Source organism: Peromyscus maniculatus, chromosome 21 (genome assembly GCF_049852395.1).
Source record: "Peromyscus maniculatus bairdii isolate BWxNUB_F1_BW_parent chromosome 21, HU_Pman_BW_mat_3.1, whole genome shotgun sequence".
NCBI lineage: Eukaryota > Metazoa > Chordata > Mammalia > Rodentia > Cricetidae > Peromyscus > Peromyscus maniculatus.
This window is the reverse complement of record NC_134872.1, coordinates 10,642,461-10,670,085: the sequence shown is the minus strand read 5'-3', so window position 1 is coordinate 10,670,085 and position 27,625 is coordinate 10,642,461. Positions and strand designations below refer to the sequence as shown.

General features: G+C 47.1%; 1 protein-coding gene across 1 annotated transcript in view; it reads right to left on the bottom strand.

Annotated features, from left to right (window-relative positions):
* Positions 1 to 27,625, bottom strand: part of Trappc10 (trafficking protein particle complex subunit 10) — a 61,009-nt gene that overhangs the window by 28,447 nt on the left and 4,937 nt on the right. The window contains exons 2-6 of the mRNA XM_006989447.4: positions 16,849 to 16,930; positions 13,516 to 13,651; positions 7,179 to 7,375; positions 4,654 to 4,849; positions 1,523 to 1,634 (exon numbers count right to left, since the gene is read on the bottom strand). Of these exons, the coding sequence (XP_006989509.1) occupies positions 1,523 to 1,634; positions 4,654 to 4,849; positions 7,179 to 7,375; positions 13,516 to 13,651; positions 16,849 to 16,930 (723 nt within the window). The remainder of the gene's footprint in view (positions 1 to 1,522; positions 1,635 to 4,653; positions 4,850 to 7,178; positions 7,376 to 13,515; positions 13,652 to 16,848; positions 16,931 to 27,625) is intronic.

The window sequence follows — 27,625 nt, the reverse complement described above, 5'->3', positions numbered from 1 at the left end:
GATTGGTCTGGAGTTGGGGTCAATGAGTGACACTTTGAGACCCATCTCAGAACTAGGGCAGGCCCAGGTAAGCTGACTGTTGCAATTAAAAACATGTGTAGCTTAGCCTAGATTGGGAGGGCAAGGAGAAAACAACCCCAAGTGTAGCACTAGGGGACATCTGGGCAGACTCTCAGGAGACAGTTGAACCTATTAACAAAACAGCCTGGCACTTGACTGGGCAGCTTGGAGGGATGTCATGACAGTGTTAACAAGAAAGAAAGAGGAAAATGTCTCAACAAGGGGCTAGAGAGATGGCTCAGTGGTTAAGAGTGCTTGCTGCTCTTGCAGAGGACCTGAGTGCAGTTGCCAGCACCCACATTAGGTTAGCTCACAATTGCCTATAACTCCAGCTCTAGGGGATCCAGTGTCTTCTTCTGGCTTTCTTAGGTACCTGCATGTACATGTACAACACAAGAGACATATGCACATATATGTAATTTTTTAAAAAATCTTTTTTTCTAAGAGTCTCATTACATGATAGTGTTTCTATCTAAATAAACAATGAAAGCAGGATGGCTACCAGCTCTCTTTCTTTCTTTCTTCCTTCCTTCCTTCCTTCCTTCCTTCCTTCCTTCCTTCCTTCCTTTCTTTCTTGTTTTATTCTTTTTTTTGTTTTGTTTTTCAAGACCAAGTTTCTCTGTGTAGCCCTGTCTGTCCTGGAACTTACTCTGTAGACCAGGCTAGCCTTGAACTCAGAGATCTGCCTGCCTCTGCCTCCTGAGCACTGGAATTAAAGGCATGTACCACCACCACCCAGCCAGTACTTTTATTTTTGTGTATATGTGTATACCTGTTTGTATGTCTGCACATACGTACATGTCCCTGTAGAAGATGTCTAGAGATCAATGTTGGCTGTCTTCAATTGCTCTCTTATTTTTTTAGGGCAAGGTCTCTCACTGAACCCAGAGCTTGCTGACTGGGTAGAGTGGCTGACCAGTGAGCCCCTGCCACGGGACTACAATGCACCACCACACCCAGCCTAGGATGAGTTCTGGGGATTCAAAGCCAAGTCCTTGTGCTTAACTGAATGTGTGTACGCACCAGCACAAGCGCTTTACCCACTGACTGACTCTCCACCTTTCAACTGTTTTCTTTGTGTATGTTTTCATTGTGGCAATTTTGTAATCTTAACAGAATTTAGAACTACTGAAGCGTTTGAAAGGTCAATGCTGCTACTGCGATGGTGTCACAGTAAACTCACAGAAGGAACTCGGGACTGCAGACAGAGAAGGACTGTCTTTCCTCAGAACTTTGCAACCTGAGAGTAGCTTTGTAAGCGACTTTCCTACTTGAGATTCCTCTAAAAGCGACAGTGACTAATTCTTAATTATCTCTCCTTTTACTTCCAACAGGAAAGAGAATACCCCTTATAATGTGCATAAACAACAGCAAATGGTTAATTACAGGGCAAACAGACTAGCTGAAATGAAAAGCAGGGAAACTGCTGAGCAACGGCGTGGTGATTGAAACATGTACTCACCCCCGGCCCCAAAGTTGACCACATACTGCGAGAACAGGGCATCCAGCTCGTCGTACTGTACCAGGGCATCTTCAAACTGCTGCAGCATCTCAAAGACAAAGGCAAGCTCCTCCTGTCACCAAAACCACCAGTCAGCTCCTGAAGCCACATGAGCCATGGAGAGCAGACAGTGCTGTGGAAGAGGCTCAGCCAGTGATCACAAAGCCTCCACAACATCCCATCAGTACTCACTCGCATAGGAGGGCGGAGAACACAAAGGAGAAGGGAAAACCAAGACCAAGTCTAGCCTGCCAGCAGCACTGGACACAGCTGGTCACAGCATACCAGTCCCAGTGTGACACTGCGTCACAACCCAGCCTCTCGCTCTTCCAGGCACACAGCTGCCTCTTCTCTTGACCTGGAAGGTTCACTCTTCCGCCTAATCTCCACCCAGCTTCCTCTGGCCTCTCCCAGGCTGTTTGTTTGCCCTGTCCAGACAGGCTTCTGCTTGAGGCCCTAGCACTCCTGACCCCGGGCTACTGATGCCTTTCTTCTCCACTCTGACCAGTTTACAGTAGATTCGAAAAGTGATGTGTGGACATCACCCTGGCACTCATGTGTGCAGCACAAACAGCTGCTTAGGATCTGTTGAATGAAATAATGAACAAAGATGGCCATGGGAGATTTTTTTTTTTTCTGATTACTATCATTGTAATTAAATTTTGCTTTACTGTAAAGAAAAAGCCAGAGGGACAAACACATCTGTGTAAAGTCACACTGATGCACTCAGATCCACTTCATGTGGCTGCAATCACTGCTTACAGCCTAGTGCTCCACATGGCACTCACTGGAGAGGGATCAGGAACATAGATGGAACCCACAGCCCACTTCAGATCCAGGCTCCAGCCTCATCAGCTCTCCCAGTTGCAGCTGGGCTGACCAGAAGTCTGGGCCTCAGGTTCCTCATCTGGCTCTTTATCGGCAAATAAAGTTCCCCATGCAGGGTTTCTGTATGAGCATTAAACTCCTGGCACAGTAACTAGGCTGTGAGTTCAGCTGTTCCCTGTGACCCGGAGGGAAGCTGCAGGGAAGCAGCTGGCTTGACCTTCAAAGCCCAGGACCCTCTAGTTCTGTGTCTTGCTGCCTCTGAAAACACCGCTGGATTCTCCTAACTTCCCTTCCCTTCCCTCTTTCCTTTCCTTTTTGTCAAGTGCTTTGTAGGCTGAACTGCAATCAATTAATCTTTTTCAATTGTGATTTGATTTTCCTTTCAAGATAAGCTCTCACTACTTGGCCCAAGCTGGCTTCAAACTTCAAACTTGTGATCTTCCTGCCTCCAGTCTCTAATACTAGGATTACATGCCTGGCTGGTCTGCACCAGCTTAACTGTATAGCAGTGTCAAGTACATCCACACTATGTACAAGCAACATCCATGACCTTTTCATCCCTACAAGCTGCAGATCTGTCACTACTACACAACTGACCATCCCCTCCAGGCCTTGGTAACCTCTCTTCATGGCCCGTGTGTGAAGTAGGCCACTCCAGGAAGCTTGTCTAGGAACAGCATGCAGCGATGTCCTGTGCAGGCTCCTTTCACTGAGCGCAATGTCCTCAAGCCATGCCATGGCATGGCATTTGTTGGGCTCTTTCCTCCTTCACTCCATGTTGCTTTCTTACTTTTAATCTGAACTACTTTTAGACTTAGAGAAACGCTGCCAAGAAAAGAGTGGTTTGTACAGAATTCTTAGTCAGCTTCCTGCCACACTAACACCTCATGTAACTGCAGTACCATTCTCAAATTCTGAAATCAGTTTGTACAATACTATTAACTAGACAGCCCTTACTCGAATTTCATGAAATCCATCCATGCACCTAACTAACTCTTAACTTTATGTGTATGGGTGTTTCGCTTGCATGTATGTCTGTATACCATGTGCATGCAGTCACCAAGGAGGCCAGAAGAAAGTGTCAGTTCCCCCTTGGAGGTGAAGTTACAGACAGTTGTGAGCTGCCATGCTGAAGCTGAAAATCAAACCCAGATCCTCCACAAGAGCAACTAGTGTTCTTAACTGCTGAGCCATCTCTCTAGCCCCTGTATCTAACTCTTCATTCAATGATCAATCTGCCCACTCTTCTACTCATCTATTTATCTCTTCATCTCTCTATCCACACAGCTATGCATCCATGTATCCATCCTCTCACCCATCCACCCACCTGCTTACCCAGTCCATCTAAGCATGTATCCACCCATCCATCCACCCATCCATCATGTATGATTCAAACTGACCTCCACCCTAATCCAGGCAATTTGTCTTCATCTAGCCATTCCCCTTCCTTGTCTGTAATTCCCAGACTAAGCTTAATAAGCTTCAAAAGTAAGGAGACAGGGCCATCAGAAAGCTGTCTACAATCATACAGAGAATGATAAGCACACTCAAATCTCTTCACCTGTGCCAAACCTTCCTAATATCCCTTAGATGCTTCAGAATAAGAGATAAAATTCAGTATCTAATCAGAATGGGTCTTCTATGTATTCAAAATATGTCATTTCTTCAGCAATAAACACATGACTAGTAAGTAAACATGAAGCTTAGTTTTCCCAGTCAAAAGACAGTGAAAAAAAAGCAGAGAATCCTAAGAGCAAGACTGTCCCTGCATTACTACAGCTCTGCACCACATGGAACCACCATACCCATACTCCTATGCACCCAAGAATTTCCCCCTTCAAAAACAAAAGGTTGATTGTAAACAGCAATTTCAAAGGCCTAAATAATTGGGTGAATTCCAGTAAAGAACCAGCTTAACACAATCCTTTACTGGAGCCTGGAGTGATGGGACATTCCCAGAAATCATCGCTTAATCCCAGTGTCTGGACAACGGTGAACCACCATACCACATCAGTCATTCTCCAATGCTGCACCTCTGCCCAGCTCACAGCAGACTATAGAAGTCCCTGTGTCCAAACGAAACAAAGAGGAGCCCAGTGACCACAACTAGGTAGGGCAGTGCTGAGCTGGGAGGCGGTAGGAGAGCTACAGGATCATGGCCATCTGCTTACACTGGAAACACCCACTCTGTGCTACATGATGGCTCCTAAAGCCAGGAGGAACGAGCCTGAGAGCTGCCTTGTACAGTTAGGAGGGGCCAGTACCTGAACCATGAAGTATTCACAGAAGCTCCAGCCTGGCTCTGTTCTCTTTTCCCTCAAGGTCCGCATGTCATCCTCAAACTTGCCAAGGTTTTTGGTAAAAGACATGAGCAGCAGCGTCCTGAGTTTGGTCAGGAAGGCATTCCAAGATTCCTGAGTTCGAGAAGAGTCCTTCAAGGGGTCGGAGAGCACAACACACCTGCAGAGACATGAAGGGCAGTCTGGGAAAACCTTGGGTACAGCACACGTGCTCAGCTGAGCCTCCTTCCAAATCCCACTGCCTCTCCTGCGGTCCCTCTTCCATCCGTGGAAACCTGACAACCGTCCGGGAGGGCCAGGCCCTGCTGCCGGGGCCGGACGCTCTGCCGACGTTTCCAGGACAGGCTGAAGCAGAATGGACAGGAGTCAGAGTGGGACTGAAAAGGAGGGACCCTGCAGGCTTGGTTGTGACACAGGGCCACACCACCCCGGTCCCCAACCCTCGTCCTCACGTCCTCACAAGCCCCAGCAGCTCCTTCTGCTGACAATGAAGCTGAGGTAGCTCAACTCGGGATGGGAGGACACAGGCCAACTGCAGTTCCAGGCTTCCACTCGCCTCCGTTTGGGTTACTGAGCACACCACACCCCTCTCTTCCCCAGCACCCTCTTGCTCAGCTGACACCTCTTCCACACTGAACCCACTCCGCTGGTCCCTGAAGCACCTCCCCGCCGTGAGCCCTAGCCCTCCCATAGACATGCTTCTACACTCCACTCCAACTCTACAGGACAACAGTAAGACACAGGACAGAGAGATGACAGACAGGTGGGAGACAATTCAACTGCAAGGCGACTGTGCCCATGATAGAAATAAACCTGAACTCAGAAATTACTTTAAATCTTGATGCAATGGACACCAGTAGTTCTTAAGAAAAATTTTATCAAGTTGCTAGCAAACAGCGAGATGAACCAGCTCTGTGCTCCAACCCATCCCCTTAGGCACAGCGGCCTCCAGGCAACCACCAAAAGGGTAAGGGGGCACAGAAGAGCCGTCCCTCCATCACCCACCCAGTGGCACTCATCTCTCCCAGAAGGGCCGAAGCCAGGGCAGTCCGCCCCAGGTCATCTCCCAACAGGAGCTGCTACCCGCCAGTTCAGCACTTTCCTAGAGCACTCCTAGGAGCTGCAGTTGCCAACACCCTTGCTGAGCAGCAGCAGCACAGTCTCCTGGAGTCCCCACACTGCAGGGGTGGGAAGCACACCACACTCACAAGGCAGGGCTTTCCCTCAGCAGCCCGCCGCCTACCCACCAGTACCCACGCTGCACGGCACTATCATTCCTTTATCCTTCCTTGTTAGGTCTTTCAGCTCCCACCATCTCTGGGTTATCATCCGATTGTATTAATCAGAAAGGCAGAGCCCAGCACAGCTACTGGTGCAAGGAAAGAAGACCGATCAGGAGGCCAGGAGTGTCTCCCAGGGCACAGAACACCAGAGCAGCTGCTAGCAGGGCACACGGGAGGAGGAGCTCCCAGGAGGGCCTCATACACCCCTTCAAACACTCGCTGAGTCAACATCTGCCTCGGGAGCATTTTGCCAAAGGTTTGAAGAATGCACAGAACCTGTAGACAGGCAATTTCCCTTTAAAGAGTTTATCCTACGAAACAGTTAAGGACATTCACAGTGTCCGAGCTGGGAAGACATGCACAGTGTTATCTATAGTAACAGTAAGCAAACAAGAGCCCAACAGTCCTTGAGGTTCCTATAAATAACATATGGCTTATTAATGTAATGCACTATTATGTACTGACTAGCAATAATGGGACAGGCTATACCGTTCATGGAAAACTCACCATGTACTAAGTGACAACAGCAGGTATCAATGCCGCACAGAGAAGGACAATGCTCTAAAGACACACAGAGGAAAACGCTCTGCCCTAGGCTGCTTCCCCACTTACTTCATACAGCCTGCACTTTCCGGCCCATCCCTATCCCAGAGCACCTCCCTCAGGCCCCCAAAGCAGGCTGGCTACACTCTTATGGGCTCTTGCGGTATGGGAACCCTCCATTGGTGGTAGTGACATGGAAATGACAACCTGTAGCACAGGGCAGGGTCCAGGTTCCAGTGCCAGTCTGTGAGACCCAGCTATAAGCACACGAGTCAGCACACAGCCAACTGGCCAACTGGGCACCAGGAGAGAGGAAGTTCGAACACAGACGGGCAGTAAGCCACTGCATTGGGGTGAGGTCGGTGTTTTGCAACTTCCTTCCAGGAACTTTTAACAAGTGGACTATAAACAGAGAAATGTGTGTCCCACAGTTAAAAGGCTGTTAGGGAATTCTACACTATTCAAGGACTGATCTTCCCCAGGGCCACTTGGCCCAGAAGCCTCTCCCCCTACACTGCACACCTGGAGATGACCTGCTAGGCCAGGAACTGCAGAGGATGGATGGGGGTGGGGTGCCCAGTATCTCTCTGTAGCTTTCTAGACTGGCTGAGTCAGTGGTTATCACTGACATCAACCAAAGGGGGTAAAATGGAAGACACTTACCTGTCACTCTGTTTATTACAAAAGTCATTTCTTATTTTGTCCACAATAGAAGTTCGGGGAAGGATGTTGGTTTTGTTTTTTTTCTTGGCGTCATTTTCAACTACTACTATCAACCAGTCCACAGAGCTGTGAGCTTTCAGAACATTCTGCCACTTGGTGAGGTCATCTTTTACCGTAGCTTTGTACACTTCAGTATCCTAAAAATAAACAAGTCACTGTGAAGGCAAGCTCCCCAACACACAGGGTATCAATTCTGTGGCAGAATGTTAACACACCAGGGCAGCCAGAGGGTGAACTAGAGTGGGAAAAGCCCAGAGGCCCCAGCTCCAGCCTCAGCATATTCTGGCACAAAGGTATGAGATACAACACCACAGGCTTAAGGGCTGAGGAGGTCACCCAGGGTGACACTGTCTATGAGTGAGGAGGAGCTTTGCTTAGGGTTCTGTGCCCAAGCCTCCTAAGGCTAACACTGTCATGGGTCACCCAGGAGCCTAGCCTCCTGACGGCTGCCCTATAGCCCTCTGGGGGTCCTAGAGTCCTGATCCAACCTCAATGCCCCTTCAATTCTCCACATTGGAGTCAAGAGAACAGACCACCTCAGCTCCCTCATGCTGTCCCAGCTCACAGGAGCTGGCAGAAGCGCTCAACCTGTACTCAGTTCACTTCTCTCTCAGGACTAACCCAAGTGGTCAGAGAAAGCACCCTCCCCCACAAAGCCATGGTCAGAGAAAGCACCCCTCCCCCACAAAGCCCTGGTCAGAGCAAGCACCCTGCCCCACAAAGCACAGATCTCCTCTTGGTTGTTCATCTCTAGTGCTCCCAGGACCATACTTACAATTCCATTTACACTTAGCAAATCTAAAACCAAGACTCAAAGACTGGGCTTGGCTTTTGTGAAGCACTTGTCTAGCATATGCCTTGGGTGCAACAACAACAAAAGATACTTAAACACAATTCAAAATTCTGAGTTTTAGAAACAGCTATTGTTTAAATACACACACCCCTTTTAAGTGCATACAATTTACTTGTTTTTATTTTCTGTGAATGGCTGAGTGTTTCGCCTGCACGTTTGTCTGTGCACTACGTATGTGTCTGGTACCCACAGAGACCAGAAGACAGTGCTAGATCCCCAGCACTGAAGTTACAGACGTTCCGAGCCACCTTGCCGATGCTGAGACCTGGATGCACAACCAGTGCTCTTAATCGCTGAGCCATATCTACAGGCCTGGCCTCTCCTTTACCAGTCCCCTCACTGTCTCACTCCAGGGCTCTTTGGATTTCCAGCCACTCCTACTGCTAAGACAGACATGTGCGGATTTTATTGACCCACCAGAAAGCCCTTCTGTTTACAGGCCTGGGGAATGGCCCAGCCTGATGACCTGATTCTGATCCCTGGAATCCACAGGGTGGAAAGAATCAAGTCCTAAAAGTTGTCCTCTAACCTCCTCATCCATGCAGTCACACGCGCACGCACACACACACACACACACACACACACACACACACACACACGCATGCACGCACGTATGCACGCACACCATACCAACCAATAGATCCCTTTCAGTCCCTCTTTTGACTTAAACCACTAGGGAACTCTAAAGGCAGTACTTAAAATTTTTTGCACAGCTTTCAAAGACTATGTTCTGGTTTAAATTAGAAACAAATACAACCCAGAAAAATCTTTTACTTAAAAACAGAGGAAAAACCAATGTGCAAAAACATGCATGTGGGGCATAGACATATATGTAAATAAACATGCATACACATAAAATAAAAATAGAATCTTAGGAAAAACTGGCAGGTAGGCAAAGCAGTCAGAACACAGCATCTGTAGAAGTAGGGAAGTCAAACAACAGAAGGAGGCCCCAGGATGGCAGAGGGTAGAGGCAGAAGATAAACCTTCACTAACACATCATGCATGTTTAAGAAGACAGTGGAAGACTGAAGTCATGTCTGCAGGAAGCGGAATCACACAGGGAACGTTAGAGGTAGGACAGCAATGAGTTCTAGAACAAAACCACACAAGCAGACTGACTGACAATGCAGCAGAAAGCTGTGTGACCACCAAGACAAGCAGCTGCGGTTATCACGCTGAACAGAGAAATGCCTAAAGCCCCTGCTGAGTCCAGTGCATTCCCACAGGGTTGCAGCATCCATCCACCCCGTCACATTCCATTTCCACGTTACAGAAAGGGAGAGACATTTTAATAATAGTTGAAGAAATGACTTCCAAATTTGATAAAAATTATAAGTTCATAAAGCCAAATATAAAGAAATCTATCCCAAAACATATTGTAATTACTCCATTAAAAACAATGATCAAGGCCGGGCGGTGGTGGCGCACGCCTTTAATCCCAGCACTCGGGAGGCAGAGGCAGGTAGATCTCTGTGAGTTCGAGGCCAGCCTGGTCTACCAAGTGAGTTCCAGGAAAAGGCGCAAAGCTACACAGAGAAACCCTGTCTCGAAAAACCAAAAAAAAAAAAAAAAAAAAAACCAATGATCAAGAAAAGGTGTCTAAAAGAGCCAAAGGGAAAAACCATGATTTGTGCACAAAGCAATGGAAACAAGAGGAACTATTTCTCATGGCAAACAATGGAAACCAAAAGCCAGGAATCAGCATCTTCAAGAAACTCTGGGAAGCAGCTGGAGAGATAGATCAGTGGTTAAGAGCACTTACTGCTCTTGTAGAGGACCTGGGTTCGATTCCCAGCACCCACATGGCAGCTCACAACCACCTCTAACTCCAGTTTCAGGGGATCTGTGCTTCTGACCTCTGCAAGCTCCTACATATAGGTGATGCACATACATACACTCACACATACACACAAAATAAAATAAAATAAAGCAGCAGCAGCTCTGGAAAGAAAAAGACAGATAGCTGTCAAACTACAATTCCCTATGCTGTGAAAATATCCTTCAAAAATGAAGCCAAAACAGTGACTTTTCACACATGAGAGCTGAAAGAACTGACCACATAGGGATCTGCAGTGTGAAAATAGAGTTGAAAGAACCCTCCATGCCAGGTGGTGGTGGTGGTGGTGGTGGTGCACGCCTTTAATCCCAGCATTCGGGAGGCAGAGGCAGGTAGATCTTTGTGAGTTCGAGGCTAGCCTGGGCTACAGAGTGAGTTCTAGGACAGGCTCCAAAGCTACACAGAGAAACTCTGTCTCGAAAAACCAAAAAAAAAAAAAAAAAAACCTCCTGTCAGAGGGAATGAACACAATTAAACATGCAGCTACTAAGAGCACCAGATAGAAATCTGTCTGGGAAAGGTGAAGGACAGGTCTCCTTGTTTTTAACCATGCTAGACTTTTAAAAATTGAAATAGTAACAAGTATCATGAGGTTCCCAGGAAGTAGGGACCAGGACCAGGACTGGGAGCCCTGGGCTACAGCTCTCCCTCGAAGACTAAGGAAGCTTCTGAAGTCTCAGTGCCACACTCTGTCACCTTGCTCCAGACGACCTCTTACAATAAACAAGACTCAGGTGGAAACGGCACTTGTATCAACCCTGACAACCTCAACTGGATCCCTAGGATGCACATAGAGGAATAGAGAATTGATGGCCAAAAGCTTTCCTCTGACCTGCATGTATGTGCTATAGAACATTCACGACGCGCGCGCGCGCGCGCGCGCACACACACACACACACACACACACACACACACACACACACACGATGAAATAAATAAATAAAAAGCCAAGTGTGGTAGCACAAGCTGCAACCCTAGAACTCTGGAGGCCAAGGCAGGGCTGCAAGGCTGAGGCTAACATAGCATGTTAACATAGCATGACACAGACGAGCACAGGGAAAGCTTGTCTCAAAAAACCAAAACACCAAAATGCAAAAAAAAAAAAAAAAAGCTCCTTATTAGGATAATTTTAATGAAAAATGAATGCCATTTACAATGACCACAGAAATTAAACTAACGTAAGTGGGGGTGAGAGAGTTGGACGATGCAAAACTCCTATCAAGCTAAGGCTAAGACCATAGCAAGGCACAAAGGAATACAGAATCACATCATAGTCCTAGATTCAAGAAAACTTAGCACTACTAAAATTTTTCTTCACTCAATAATGAATTAAATGACAATTTCAATCAAAACTCCCATGCCTCTTCTCTCCCCTCTCTCTCCCTTACTTCTTCCTGTCTCTCCAACTGCAGCCCCAGCTCCCACTGGGTAAGAACTACTCCAATGGCAGCAACTTCTAGTGCCACAGTGCTCATAGATCCGCAAGCAGAAGGTGAGGTAGGCAGCTTCATGTTTCCGGGTTGGAAGAGAGAATGCAGTGGGTGGGTCTCTAACGGCCCGGGTCCCTCCTCATGGCCTTCTGAGAGCACAAGGCTTCCCACAGCACAGTGACTGGGGTCTAGACAACAGACAGTACAGACTGCTTTAAAAACCACCGAGCTGAACTAGAGGACATAAGGACCAGGCCTCTCAGCCAAGAAAAGTCCCTGGCACACGGAAAAGAGCATGTGGAGCAGGGCATACTGGAACAACCATCTTCAGAAAACACAGCTTACACACTTGACATACAGAAGAGAAAATGTGTATCAGCAAATATCTTGTCAACTCATAACCACCCTTAATTCGAGTTCCAAGGCACCCAATGCCCTCTTCTGTCCTCTGTGGGCACCAAGCGTGCATGTGGTATACACACATACATACATACATACAGGCAAAACACTCAACACATAAAATAAACATAAATGTATCAGTACTTAAGCCTCATAAAGATAGCACAAAACAAAAGCTACAGACCAACCATGTGTGAACAGAGCAGAGTCACAAGGACTCCAATGAGTATTCTCCAGCACCATGCTGAGAAAACAAGGCTGAGCCAAGGGGACCTACACCAGGACTACAGGGCTATTTTGATAGGAGAACCATGCCTAGAGCTCAATGAACTTGCAGATGCACAGAGAAAATTGTGGGGTTTTTCTACCATTCTAAAAAGGCCTTTTGGAAAGTCAATTTACATTTCTTAGTGTCAACTCTTGAGAAAAAAGGGAGTAGATGCTGTTTCCTTCATGTGAGCATGTGCCCCAGTCCTAGTAATGGAGAAAAGCTAGGGGCATTCCACAAAGAAGGTCAGGATGAGGCAGAGGTGGCCATGACCTCTCAACAACCAGAGAAACAATTCTATCAGTTAGAACTGAAAAAGTAGAAGGGTCTCTCCCCTCCCCCCTCTCTGCACATCACATGATCTGGACTTAGGGGCCAAGAAAGTCAACAATAAAACTAATGCATACAATTAAAGAAGTCACCAAGGTTAATACGAATATAAATCAACAGGATTCCTACACACAGAAAATACATGTAATAAAGCCCAGGGGAAAAAAAAGTAATGTACTTGGGCTGAGATGCATCTCAATGTTACACACTTGTCTAGCACATGCAAAGCCCTGGACTTGATTTCCAGCACTTCAAAAACTAGATAAAATAAAAATAAATCTGACATTATGGATAAACGGCCATGGAGAGAAACATTCGTAGGGTAAGTCTGGCATGGCCGTCCTACCTCTAAGGCAGCTTCTGGCTACATCTGGGGTTTGAACTCCAGGAGGGCTCCCAGAGTTCTATCAGGTCTATACTATGTATATGTGGTTAAGAACAGATCTGCTTTCCTTTTCAAGCTCTGGTAGGTAGAGGCCTTGTATGACCATCCTCAATAAGAACCATAAATTCCCAGTCTTTACTGAGCCTGCCTGGTAGACAACATCTTACACTCATCCCCCATATCCCGTGTGACTTCCTGAGAAACAATACATGGGGCAAAGTATGGGTACAACCAGGCACAGGCCTCTAGAGTCCTGTCTTATTCAAGTTACAAAACACTGCTGTAGCCTCAAGTGCAGGCTGAAATCCCAGAGGAAATGACTTCTGTATTCGCACACTGCTAAGTGCTTATTTTATTACTTAGGCCGGAAGAAATAACCCTCAGAACTTCCCCTTAGTTCATGGGCAGGAGAATCCTATTTGAGCTCATGAATACACAATTACAAAACACAAGTGAAAGCTACATTGCCAAGCAGAGTACAGAATGGGGCCTACCAAGCACAGCAAGTCTTGGGGAGGAAAAGAAAGGGTCACGACAACACGGGGAAACAAGTTCAAGAAGATTAAACCCTAAGGCTACCGGGCCACGCAGTCAGAAGCGTGCTAGACTCAGGGAGTCCCCAGGAAAGCCACAGTTAGGTGAAGCAGGAATACAGGGACACCACCACCTGTCTGAGGCCCAAGACAACAAACAGCAAGAGAGCACACTCCCTACACTGGATCCCGAGGTCACACTTCCACTCCTACAGGCTTCTGCCCCAGCCAGTACTTACACAGCACTCCGTCCAGTAGATGTGGAGGAAGGGGAAGGTGAGCAGGGCTTTGTTCCCTTCTTTGGGCAGCAGCTCCTCCTTGAACTGAACAAAGTTGGATTCCAGGTGAATCATCTTTGGAGCTCGGCCATAGGACCTAAAAGAGTTTTTAAAAGTCACTGAGAAAACAACTGAACAACACAGATGGGAAAGTAGTGCTGTGACAACACAGAATTCATTCACATCCAGGACTTCAAAACCACGCTAATTGTGAATTAAAACTGGCCAGAAATCCTGCATGAACTATTACCGACAGCCCTCATGTCAAAGCCCCTCTCCAAAGGGCCTTTCATTTGTTCAAGAACACAAGGCAGATAAGCTCAAGGGTCAGCCTGAGCAAGGCTGCCACGACCTTGTGAGAACAGCACTCTGGCAGTGACACCTACCCTAGGCTCACTCTAAAAAAGGAAGACACGTGTCCCAAGTGTCAAAAGTATAGAAAGTTATTTACGCTTTCAAAAGTCCTAATGCTTTTGTGACATACTGAACTACTGGTGCAAAAGAACAGATTTTTGTTTGCAGAACTCAAATTAAAGAGTGGCACAAGCCTCCCTTTCAACCCAAGGAAGCAGCCACAGAGACCCATAGACCACCTGCAGCTCATCTACACGTAAGAAGCCCCTGCTGCTTCTGTACCACGAGTCTTTCCCATGACGTTCTGTGTTTAACTAATGCAGGCTATCTACATTAACCATGACTATACTTATACTCACACTTGTGGGCTTTCTATTTGCAAGATCTCTACTGTCTGTCTTCTGTGAGATTAACTCAATTTCCTTTTTGCATTGTTTTGTTCTGCTGGCTTCAAAGTTTACGATCTATTTCCATTCTGTTGATTTCATTTTCACCTCAAAATCCTCCAAGTCACCTGAGTTAAATGCACTTTTTCAAAGACGGAAGCTTCATTGGGATTCCTCCTTCAGTTAGCCTAGAGAGGCTGCCACTGCTTCTCATCTCCTAACAGTCTAGAGATATCCTGCTTCCAGTAGGGCTTGTGACCAAATCCAATAGGTTCCACATGGCTGCCTCCAGGCCTAGGAGCACAGGACCCCAATGGTGGTTCTTGTTCACATGCTTGGGCATGAGGCCCTAGAGCTCTGCACAAGAGGAACCTCCAGGCATCAACAGAGGTGACCAGGAGCCACTGCCACTGTGCAGAGGAGGTAGAACTGTGAGGCATCCAGAATTCCTTGTCTACCCCTCTAGCAACCTCCTTACTAGCTCTGGCTTTCTCCCTTGCCTTCCAAGGTTCGTTCTACACTTTATCACCTGTCACAGACTGCTCTGCTCTGATAAAACAGGTCGGTCCAACATTCTTCCTCAACTTCTCCAGCTGTTTTTCTTCTCCCCCAACTACGTCCACATTCTGCTGCCGTTCCTGCTGTCTCCCTCTTCCTCTGCTGCTGCTCTTAGGAGTCCTCCAAAGCTCCTGTGTGGAGACTTAGTCCATATTTCACTGATGCTGAGACAGCCCTCTCTGTAGTAGCACGTATAATGACCCCATTTCAGGAATGGAGTAAGCTGCCACTGAGGAACAGGCCCATACTTATGCAGTCAAGGGCTCTTCTCAGAAACCAGCCCACAATCTCAGCATTCCTGGCCTCCAGAACAACAAGTCAAATCAATTTCTGTTCCTATAACTGTTTCAGCCCACAGTGCTCTTTAAAAGCCCTGTCCCTGGGAATATTTGCTAGTTAGTCCTTTACACTCATCGTGACTGGGGCTCCAGGAAAGGGAAGAAATAAATCCATGTTGTTTCTCTATTTTGCTTTTTCCCATAATCTTCTCTTTTGCTTAATGAACACAGTTAGTTCTTCTTGTGTCTTTTGGAAAGTTAAGGAATACACTTCTTTGACATCCTTTACAGATCACACCATTTCTTCAGGGATTAACCACCCACTCCCAACGTCAATCGGCTCAACTGCTTTCTTTCTTTAATAGCATCAGGACTTTTCAAATGTTGGATAATTTTTCTCAAAGAGCACTCTCCAGCACTGTGTATTTGTTATATTATTAGTGGCCAAATGAGACATCACACTCAGTCACAAAAATACTAGACACTCACTAGAGAGCCAGAGTAAGACAGTCCCTATGACCATACTAATCTTTTGTGTTAGTAGGGCAAAGTGCATAGTCTGGAAGAAGACCGTAAGAGTCAGACTCGCACCAAGATGCACACCAATTGGAAACTTCAAATGCTCTGACAAAAGTCAGGTCACCTGGACTAGCCAGTTTAAATCTACACATCTTCTACAAGTGATAGCTAGCTTACCAGGACAATTTCCCAACCAATGGTTTTTGTCTGGGCAAGTGACTAGGCAACCCCCAGATCCTGCCTCTCCCCCCAGACATGGGTGGGAGCAATGGCAACCAGAGGAGTAAGTTACTCAGTGAGCTTCGACCTGCCTCCGCCTTCTCTTCTATTTTTCATGCTCATTTCCAAGCAACGCCTTTCTCTAGTTTCTCATCCTTCAGAACAGTGTGAGAACACCGTGGGGGGACACACCTGTAACCTCAGCACCTGGGAGGCAAGGGCAGGAGGATCATCACAAATCTAAAGCCAGCCTGGTCTACCCAGTGAGCTCTAGACCAGCTGAAAATACAAAGTGAGAATGTGGAGAGGAAAAAAAAGAGGCTGGGGGACAAAGGGGCCAGAGAGAGGGGCTCTGGTAAGACAGCTGTAGCCCACATCTTCTACCTGTAGGTAGACACTAAGAGTACTGTATCCTCTGTAAACACCCTACACTTTTAAGGCACTGGTTAAGCAGGAAAAAAAATCAGTCATAATTTCTACAAAATAGATCTCTAACTCTAAGAACTATCATCTAATGTCTAGAACAACAATAATTCCCATCCAATGTGCAAGTTCCTGGTGCAGGTATAGCACTCAGTATCACAAGAAGAAAAATAAAATCAAAGGCCAGAAGCGGTGGTTCAGCCTGTAACCCTAGCGCACTACTCATTATGTGGGGGCAGGAGGAATACGAGTTTGAGGCCAGCCTGGGTTACACAGTAAGTTCAAGGCCAGCATGAAGTGCTTAACAAGATTCTATCTCAAAAAACAAAAACCACAACAACAAAAACAAAACAAAATCCATGATGAGGTTGGGAAAGTCAAGGCCTGGGTCCAACCCCAGCACCAGGAACACAAAAACAAACCAAGCTTAAGGAGCCAGCCCTCCAGGGCAGGAGGCCACCCTGTCCTTTGGGCTGCACTCCAGAACAGAGGTGCTTACTGTCTGACTTACTCATTCAGCACCTGAACTACATGGAGAGTCCAAACAGACACCGTACCTTCTCCATTCCATCGGTTCTCGTGGAAGCTGCTGAGAAAGTGTCGGATAAATAGAGGTAAACAAATTCTGATCTCCAGCACCTGCAAGGAACAAGTGAAGTCCAGTTATGCCATTTTAAGAGAAATACAGCAGAAATATACTTGAAAGTTTACAATGTTGATACTCTTAAGCAACTTTATATTCAGTAGAGCGGATAGAAAAGCAAGGCCCTTTTGTGCCTAAATGTAAGTGACTAGTTTCAGGAAGCCAGCACTTGACCTGCCAGGTTGAATAAGGCAGAGCCTCCACAAGGAGCTATGGCTCTCACAGAGAATGAGCTGCCTTGGAAGCAGCTCAGCCCAGCCTCCTGGCCTCTGTAGCCACTGCTTTCTAATACTACAAAGGAGCCGAAAACTCCACACAAGCAAAGGAAGCTGAGAAGTGAAGAGGCCGTTCTGCCCCGGGACGGTCACTCAGAGCTAAGAGCACTGAAACATACCAAGTCCATGTGATTATGCAGGGCATCCATGGGGCATCCCCAACTAAGAGGAGGAAATGCACATGACCCCAACATAGACTGGGTACTTAATCTGTGAGCCCCTGACCCTGGTGAAGTTAGAGGTGAGCAGGGAGAGGCCTAAGGCTGGCCTGGGAAGACACCTATGTCTGACTTCACACTGCTGCTCCCCATGACATTCAGCTTGCATCCTAACTTTAACAGAACTGAAAAGTCCATGTGTCTCTCCTGAAATGACAGCATGACCATAGCATACACAAACTAAAAAGGAACTGTTTGCTACAGACAACTCCACTGTCATACCCAGGGTCCTCTTTCCGAGAAAGCACTCTCCTAACAGCCTTCATTGATTCTGAAGAGGAGATTGGGAATTGATGTGAGCCATCAGCACACTTGCTTATTTTGCCATAATGAGCCAAAAACAGATCCTGAAGATTACACTGCAGTATCAAATCTCTGGGGAGGGAAATGGTGTATCTGGGCCCCTGGAAGCAGCGGCTAGCGGGGTGCTGGAAGACTGACTGCCTGGTCCGGACTAACAGCATATGCCTGCATTTTGTGCTTCCTGTGGCTTGTGTACTAGACAGGAAAGGGAAAGGACAGCTCCCCAGCAGGGCCAGGGTGTGGCTAAGTACATACGTACATGTACACACACACACACACACACACACACACACACACACACACACACACACACACCACCCCCCTCCCCCAAGAGAGACCTGGCAGAAGCCATTCCAAGTCTGCTGTGCTTTCGCCCTGTTCGTTTATGTGCTAGTCATCCCAGAATCAGGAAGAACTCCCCAAGCCATTCTCCACAGGAAACCACTGCACAGAAGGGTCTCTGAGTACAGCTTGGTCCACAGCAACCTTCATTCTGGAATCGACTCGCCTTTACCTGTGTCCTGATTTAGAGTTACAGGCCATGTACCTGCCATATGCAAAGCTATCATCTGACACACCGTAGGATTTAACCTGCCATAACACCTGGCTTTCACTCCTATCAGGAAATGAGTTTTGTCTTCCAAAATCCAAATGTCCCTGAAGTCCTAGCCCCAGCTCCTCAGAACGGAGCCTCACTGAAAGATCAGGCCTTTGGAACTGATGATTCAGTTGGAATTAAGTCTTATGGGCAGGCCCTAATCCAACCTAACAGTGTCCTGATGAGAAGAAAAAAATGTAAGCTCAAAGAGCCACCAGGGATGTGAACAGAGGGAATGGATTTATAAAGGCAGGGAGAGGGGGCTTAGAGCCCAGCCCGGCACCATGGATCCTGAACACTTATCCTCCCCTGGGCAGTGGTCCTTTGTTACGGCAGCCCTAGCGCCCCTCACTTTGATAAGAAGGGCAAAGTCTTCTGAGCCGTTGAAGCTCCATAGTAAATGGCTAAGACTCTAACTACAGGGTCGAGGAGATGCTCAGTCTACACAGTGCTGGTCCCACAAACATGAGGACCAGAGTTCCGTCCCTAGAACCCATGTTAAAAGGCTCTCATGGGGGCACATGCTTATAATCCCACCATGGGAACCAGGTGGACCCTGAGGCTTACTGGCCACTCAGTCTTCTAGGCCAGGAGGTGAGTTTCAGGCCAGGTGAGAGACTGTCTCAAATAACCAGGTAAATAGCTCCTGAGGAATGACATCTGAAGTTGACCTCTAACTCAATGCACAGAAGTGCATACTTACCCACACATGTATCTGCACCCACACACACCTGTGCACACGCACATGCAAAGAATATGAAGACAAGCCATCCTAAGTTTCTCAGAGCACATAGCCATTACTAATTACTACGGTCTTATATATTTATATCAGCATTACAGAAATGAGAGGTGCTTTCCCCAACACCTGAAGGCAAGTGTTGGAATTTTCAGAAGAATCCAATCTCTACTCCCAGGGAGGAGACGGAATGAGTGGCATTTCTTTCTAGCTCCCTGAAGCAGAACACCAGAGAAGGAAGTGTCTCTGGATCACAAAGACCTGGCTCTCAGCGCAGCTTCCTCAGAGCAGCAGGCTATGACAGGCAGGCCAGCTGCTCCGAAAACAGCCACTGGAGCGAGCACAGCTTCCAAGAACACTGCCCAGAAAACTCCATTCTACTGTCCTGACTCAGGGGGCTGTGAAAAGAGCCAACTCAGGCCATTTCCTAGGAGGACTTACCCAATTAATGTAAAAGGTCATCTGAAACACTGCCACGAGCACAAGTCTCCTTCCCTGCGGACCCCAGTGCTCCGTCGAGCTGAGAGTCAAGAGGCTGGGTCGGGGAGCACAGGACAGACCTGACTGACGAACAGACCAATCCACAAGCAGCTACAGGAGTGTGTCGGACCCCCTTGGCTAAAGCCCTTCCAAGCACACTGGAACCAGACTAAAGGGCCGATGCCAGAGTCCTCAAACATCCAGTCAGAGTAAGGAATGGCATGAGATGGCTGTGCCCTGTACAAGGGTGGGCACTACCTCAGTGTGCTGTTTGAATCAGCCAGAGTCCTGAGGCTCAGAACAGAAAATTGCCCACAAGAGAAGCAGAGCTCAGACATCTACTGATACAAGCAACACTTGAGGCTACCCCAAGAGCACATGTTCATGGCCTGCCCATGCAACTTAAAACTCTGTACACTCAGAGAAGGAGGGCTAATTACACTTGGTGGGGGTGGAGGAACAGCATCTCTTCTCATTGGACTAGGTGTCCCATCACCAGGTGACAGCAGAACTCTGGATGGGGTTCACAGACAGCAGAAAGCACATCTCACAGTTCTGAGGCCTCAGAGGCACTGTTCGGTGAGGGATTCCAATCCTCCTTGTTCAGTGTCCTCCAGTGGTGGAAGGTGTAAGGAGTTCTTGGGCTCTTTGACAAGAACACTAATAACCTTTGTAGGGATTCTGGCCCAGCACACCTGAAACTTCAAGCCAGCCTGTGAAGGAGGGCCACTGTATAGACAGGAACTGAGGTGGGAGTGGGAGAGTGCTTCCCAGCAGGCCATGGTCAAGCATCTGGTAAGAGACAAAAAGGCCTGGCACCACGCTCTTCAGCGTCAGCACCTGGACCTAGCAGATTGTGACAGGAGGAAGATCTCCAGGAAGACCCCCAGTGCCCACTGACCCTGTGCTATCCCTCAGTAAACCTTAGGGACAGGAGCCAAGCCATGGGCAGCCCAGCTGTTTCTGAGGAGACTCTCCTCGATCTCACCAGCCACGTCTCATTCTGAAGGTCAGATTGCTCTAGGCCCCTCTGTTCCACAGCACTCACAGTGGGAGGCAGGGACAGACTTCAGCTAAGTTCCACGGCTGGACAGTGGCATGGCTGGCGGCACTCAGCCAGGGCTGAGTGCGACTCGGATTACCAAAGAGCCCTGTCACCAAGGGAGGATACCCGAGAATGAGGCTGACCTAAGAAGATCCTTCAAGAGAGACCCCAGGGTTCCACTTCTGAACAAAAGAGTCAAAAGAAATGCACACTGTACCTAATACCTGCTGACTACAGACCTTCAGAAATTGCTGTTTTCTACACATGCTGTCGCAGTGAACAAGAGCTGCAGCCCAGAAAGAGGCAGCTCCCACAGCTGGAACTCCTCTCTGGAGGGCCAGTCTGAGCCTAAGCATGCATGTTCTTGACCCAACAGCCAACACACATTAATCCCTCCTCAACGGCATTTGCTAAGACAGACCCTCCAATGGACAGTACAACAGCCAAGGACACGGTCTGGGAAGTTACCTCAGCCTGCTCAACAACCCCTAGTGGATCTGCTGTAACTCACCATGTCAACCCTATAATAAAAAAGTCACTAAGGAAAACTTCACACTGGGAGCTATCACGGGGAAATCTAGGATTAAACACATAACCTGCCCCCAGTGACCCTGTCCCTTCAACATGGGCCCTCACTATGCCTGTCCCATCTAGCCTTCCTCCTGACCCCCACTCTGGTCCCGCATTTCCACATCCAAATCTCATCCACGCAGGCACAACGCATATGTGCACTTGCTCATGCACAGGCACACACATGCATAAGAATGCACATCCCCACACAAGCGCTTCCCCCAGTTCCTGCTCTAGGGGACAACCACTTCCTTCAGAAGGAGTGATGAGAGGGAACACAGTATGGTTCCTTAGAGGCCGCCACAAGCTTTATGCTGTGAAGGTCTGCAGAAAAGGAAATTCAACTGACACAGAATACCAGCCCCAAGACAGAGTGCCAAGGTCTTTTTCTGTATACACCATCTCCACCTAACTGAGGAGACAACAGCCACCTTCAACAACTCACAGAGCCCAGGCTAATCTGGAAACTGAACAACCTAAGGAAACAATTGGATAACTGCATCTCAACATAACACCATGAAAAGCTGATGTAAACGATAGATTTTTAACATAAACTTTATTTATCATTATTGTGGTGTGTAAACTCACATGCACATGCATTATGTGTGCATGTGACCACACATGCCACAATACGCATGTGGAGGTCAAAAGACAATTTTCTCTTCTTCTGCCTTTAATAGATTCTGGAAATTGAATTCAGGTCATCGGGCTTACATAGGAATAAGTGCCTTTATCTGAGGAGCCATCTTGATGTTTCTAGTTTGCAGGTCGGTTTTTTATTTTTTGGGTTTTTTTGAGACAAGGTTTCTTTGTGTAGCCCTGGCTGTCCTGGAACTTGCTCTGTAGACCAGGCTGGCCTGGAACTCACAGAGATCCACCTGCCTCTGCCTCCCGAGTGCTGGGACTAAAGGCGTGCACCACCACCGATGGGCTAGTTGGTAGGTTTTTATGTGAGAGCAAACAGGAGCACTGTGGCTGCCTGGGTGGACGGTGCAGGTTGAGAAGAGCCCTGCGTTAGACTAAGGGGTTCCTTGCTTCTTTTCTTGTTCTCCCCTCACTACCCCAAAGCCTTTGTCCAAAACCACCCTTCTCAATGGGTTTACTGCAGCTTCAAGACCGCACGATGAAGGAAGAGAAGAGCTGACAAGTCCAGCCATGTTCCACAGCACCTGGCATGGCCAGGAACAAGACAGACACAGCACAGTGAAGCTCCTCAGGCTGGGCCCACACCCCAGGGACAGCACAGTGCAAGGCACACTGAGGAAAAAGAGAGCTGTAGGAACCAGCTGAGTCGGCAACCTCTCACCTGAGAGAGGAAAATACAGAATATCATTCCTTTAAAAAATTTTTTAAATTACATTAAAAAACTATTGGGGGAGGTCATTGCACCTGAACCATGTGTGCACATAGAGGTCAGGAGACAGACTGCAGGGGTCAGTTCTCTCCTCCACTACGTGGGTCTCAGGGATCAAACTCCAGCACTGACTGAGCCACTTACCCACTGAGCCATTCGCCAAGCTTATGTTATTTTACTAAATTTGCAATGGGATCCTTAGGTAAAGGAGATGCCAGGGTAGAGGGCAGAATTCAGTTGTCCCTTAAATCTGAGAGACTTGCCCCAGGACCCAATGGACACCAAACTCTACCAATGCTCAAGTCCCTAATATAAGGTGGCACAGCACTTGCACAGAACCTACACACGTGGTTCCACACACTGTAAATACTCTAGCTGACTGCAGGCCTGATCTAATGTAAATGCTGTGTAACTCAGTAGACTGATTACACATAGTGTCATGAGTTGAGTTACAGATGCAGGGTTTTTTTCCCAAAAAAGAAAGAATGTATAGAAGATAGAATAGTTGAGTAAATAAAGCCTTGCAATATTGAGTTTTTTACTCTGACAATCTTTAAAATAAAAAAGACCCCACTGAACAAACCTAGTGACAAGTATCCAAGTCAAGGTAAGCTTCTAGACTGCATTTATACTGAAAGGAAGCAGGGCTCCTTGGATGATGGCGACTGTGGATCAGAGGCAGGAAGCACAGCAAGCCGAACAGTCCAGAACCTAGCAAAGTGCCCTGCCTCAGAGAAAGAAGCTCTGACTGATCAAAGGTAAAAGTGCACACACCAGTGCAGCAGCAGCAAGTGGCCAAACACACCAAGGGTGCTCATGACACTGGAAGAGCCAACTGTCACTAGAGAGAACAGTGAGCCAGCTCTCAAGACACTCTGTGAAGGGGAACAAGGCATACTAAGTACAATAAATCTGCATGTATAAATGCTTTTAACTCAAGTATTCCTACTAATAAATGAGGAAAGACGTTTAAGTTAGAATCTCACCATTTTACAACCTTCAGGAGTTAGTGGAGAGACAATAAGATATTGTACACCTGCTGATGGAGGAACACACCACCAGTAATGAGACAATCCAGCAAAGGCAAGACAACAAAAGAATAAAATGTTGAGCTCCCAGCTAAGGCTGATCAAACAGAGAATTCTGAAGAACAGCTGAGATAAGGCTACAAAAAACTGGAAGGCAGAAAGAACAGGGGAGCAGAGGTTCTAAGAGAATGACCTCACTTTAAAAAACTTCATTTAGGAGGCTGGAATACGGCTTGGCAGTTAAAAGCACTGTATATTCTTCCATAGGACCTGGGTTCAAATCTCAGCACCCATACAAGCTAACAACTTCTATCACTCCAGTTCCAGGGATCTGATGCCCTCTTCTGGCCTCTGCCGCACTGCACGAATGTAGTACACAGACATCACACCCAGGCAAAACACCCATACACATAAAATAAAACAAGTCTTTTTAAAAGACCTTTATTTGAATACTAATTCAAACTATGCTTTTTAAAGCGTTAAGACACCTAGGAGGCCAGGTATGGTAGTGTACAACTGTTACCATCCCAGCACTCAGAGACAGAGGTTAGAGGATCATGAGTATGAAGCCAGGCTGGGCCACATAACAAACATCTGTTTTAAAAAGACACAGTGAGTTAAAATTCACTATCTCATATTTTAAAAAATGCTTTAAGTATAAATTCTGAAGCTATGCTTTTAAAAGCTCACATCTTGTGGAATCCAGAAGAGTGTTGGGGACCCCGGAGACGGAGTTACAGGTAGTTGTGAACTGCCCAACATGGGTCCTGGGTCCTCTCTTAACCACTGAACAGTCTTCCCAGCCCCTCTAAAAGGGTCTACAGCTCTGACAAGTCACTGTCATCTTGATCAGAGGTGGAGACCCAGAGGCTGGACTCAGATCTGTGTACCTTCTACAAAGAGGGTCACTCCAGAGGGAAGGGTCCTTATCGCTTTCAAGGGAAACCATGTTATCAGTAAGACCCCTGATCCATCTCCAATAAAAAGAGCCATGGGACTCCTCCTAAGTCCCTGAGTAACTCCTAAGGAGTCTTGACTGACCAGAACAAAGACCATAAAAAATTTAGGGCCACCAACATGGTCTTAAACACCCAACAGGAGAGCATAGCAAAGAGTCATCTAACAAGCACTATCCCAAAGTAAGTTTCTACCAGCACTGTCCAGACTCTCATCCTGACCTGGGCCAGCCAGGGCCTGGCACTTGTAAAGATTTACAGAGGCATCATTCAGGTGGCCACTTTAGCCAATGTAAAAGGCTTTACAGAGTTGTCAGGACTTTGTCCATCTGTCCAGGGTAAAATCCTATCTCCCACAAAGCACAGGAGAGGCAAGAGTCCTACCAAGTGGCAATCAACTAAGGACCTGCACTGTTTCTTCAAGAGACCTTACCAGAACCTGGCTCAGATTCCTTCTACACGCCCTTCTTGTAGAGGACACCCTAACCCCTTTGGGGGCAGGCCTGGCCTCCGTCTTTCTGGATACTATTGACTAACTCCTGTGTTGTTTTGTTGTTGTTTCTGGGAGCCCTTGGGCTTCCTTACTAGTTTTGTATTCAGATTTTTTTATTAACATTTGGCCCTTTATTTTACATACCGACCACAGTTTCCCTCCCTCCTCACCTCCAGTTCCCCCCAACCCACAAACACTCGCATCTGCCCCTTTCAGAATGGAGACTCCTGTGCTTTAACCTCTTGTAAATTTTGTGTTTTCTAGGGTTCAACAGTTCTAGCCCATGTGACACTTTGACAATATTCACCCCCTGGCACTGGAAGCCCCACTTCCCATAAGCCTCCTGGACTAGACAATGCAAACCTTCTCCAAAATTACTCTAAGTATGGTTCTCTTTTCATGGCCTGCCAGGAACTCCTGCCAGAGTAATCAGCTACAGACAGGGCCAAGCGTGCATCCTCCTTGCTCAGCCCAAAGAAGCTACTAAAGAAGAGACTTCCAACCAACCCCCTCAATATTGGGTTCATGGCTCTGCTGGGGCAGAGGGTGGCAATGTGAAGGAAGGCCATGATGGAGAGTTCAAAAGGGGGAATGTGTCCCCGATGCAAGCCTAGTCGACAGCTCCATTCCACCTAAACTGAGGAAGAGGCAATCCTATACCACAGAGCTGCTCCATCTGCATGGGGGAAATTGCATGCACAGTGGTTGGCCCTAACCACACACCAACCAATCAGGACTGTCCTCGTTTACATGCGGGAATTACATGCCAGGAAATTGCAGCCTAACCAAAATGTAGTTCACCCTCACTACACAAGGACTCCTCAACAGCCCATCACCTTACACAAGTTGTCCTTCTAGTCCCACAACTGCTCTCTGCCATGTGCTGTATCAGGGGTTCTCAACCTGTGGGTCACGGCCCCTTAGGGGGCACATATCAGATATTTACATCCTGATTCATAACAGCAGCAAAATTAGTTATGAAGTAGCAGCGAAATAATTTTTCCACAACACAAGGAACTACACTAAAGGATCACAGCATTAGGAAGGTTGAGAACCACTATGATAAATAAGCATGTTTTATCCTAACAAAAGGAAAGAGGAGCCAGGGAGATAATTCAGTGGATAAAGGGTCTGCCTTGCTGCACATGGTCAAAGGCAGCCGTGGTTGTTAGTGGGGCCTGTAACTCTAGCACTGAGAGATGGAGGGTGGCGGGGGACAGACAGATCCTTGGAACACTGTGTAGCCAATCAGCAAGTACAAGGTTCTGCAAGAGACCTTCTCTCAAAAGATAAGGAACAGAAGACACCCAATATCAACATCAATCTCTCTTCTCCACACATGCATGTACACACACAAAAGGAAAAAAACAAGACATTAAGAGAAAATACCTTCCAATTATCCTGGCTTAACCATTTCAGTTCAGAATTACAGTATTTCCATGTTTATGCACAGAGAGGCTTCCCATAGGCTTAGGAGCAACATCCATGGTCTGTTAAAAGGACGGCTGCTGTGGGCTACTTGGTTAATGTAGTTGTGTGGTACCAATGCTCTGAGAACTATTCTGAACTTTGTATAAACTAAAATTGAACAGACAATAAAGTTCTTTCATGTTTTCAAAAAAAAAGAGAGAGAGAAAATACCTTCAAATATGTAACTGAGAAAAAGATGTATTATCTGGAAAACAGAATTGAATTACAAATTAAAATGAACACTTAACAAACATTTCACTAAGGATTATATGTGTGGGGCACTCGTCATCTGGAGACTGAGGCAGGAAGAGCTCCAGGTACAGGCCAACCTGGACTGTACAGTAACACAGTAAGGCTATCAAGACAAACAAACAAGACAGAGGAATCTTCCACTACAGGGAAAAGGCAGACAACAGGCTGTCAGTGAGGATGTGGGAAGCTGTACACTGCCAAGGATGTTAAACAGTATAACCACTTTGGGAAGAGTTGGCACTTTCCTAAAAAGCTAAACATAAGCTCACCATGTGACACAGCCATTCTCCTAGAATCCTCTATGAAATAAAAACACATGTCCACGCAAAGACGTGCAGTAGAATTCAAGAGCCAAAGTGTAGAAAAAATCCTAATGTCCACCAACTAGTGACCAAATAAACGGGAGGCAGACTGGTCACACAGTGGCTGATTGGCAATCAATGGAAGAGGCTGCTGACAGCAGGATGAACTAATGCACAGTGTCTATCAAGATGCCAGACAGGCTCCATGATGTGATCTTGTAGATTCCTGGAGTTCCAACCGCATCTTCTGAGGCCTCTTCTAGATGCCAGGTGGGCCTCCCCAGCACAAGGCCAGCCCATGACCAACAGGCCTTGGTTCTGCTGTGATGTTCATTGTACACTGACTTGCAGTAGAGAAAACTTCCCTAAATGCAGCTGCCACTAACTTTCAAATATGCCCCCGGCATACTGGTTAGATTTGCTTAACTGGATTAACATGTATTCCCGTGCTTAAAAGTCCACACAGAATGGGCAAGTTCAGTTTACCTAAGAACAAGCCAAGTAGTCTCCAAGAGTCTTCTACACTGCTCTTAGTGTACAGAAGGAAAAGAACATTATGGCATCAGAAGTATCTACCTCATGGAAGCAGTAAAAAGGACACCCAGCAGGAT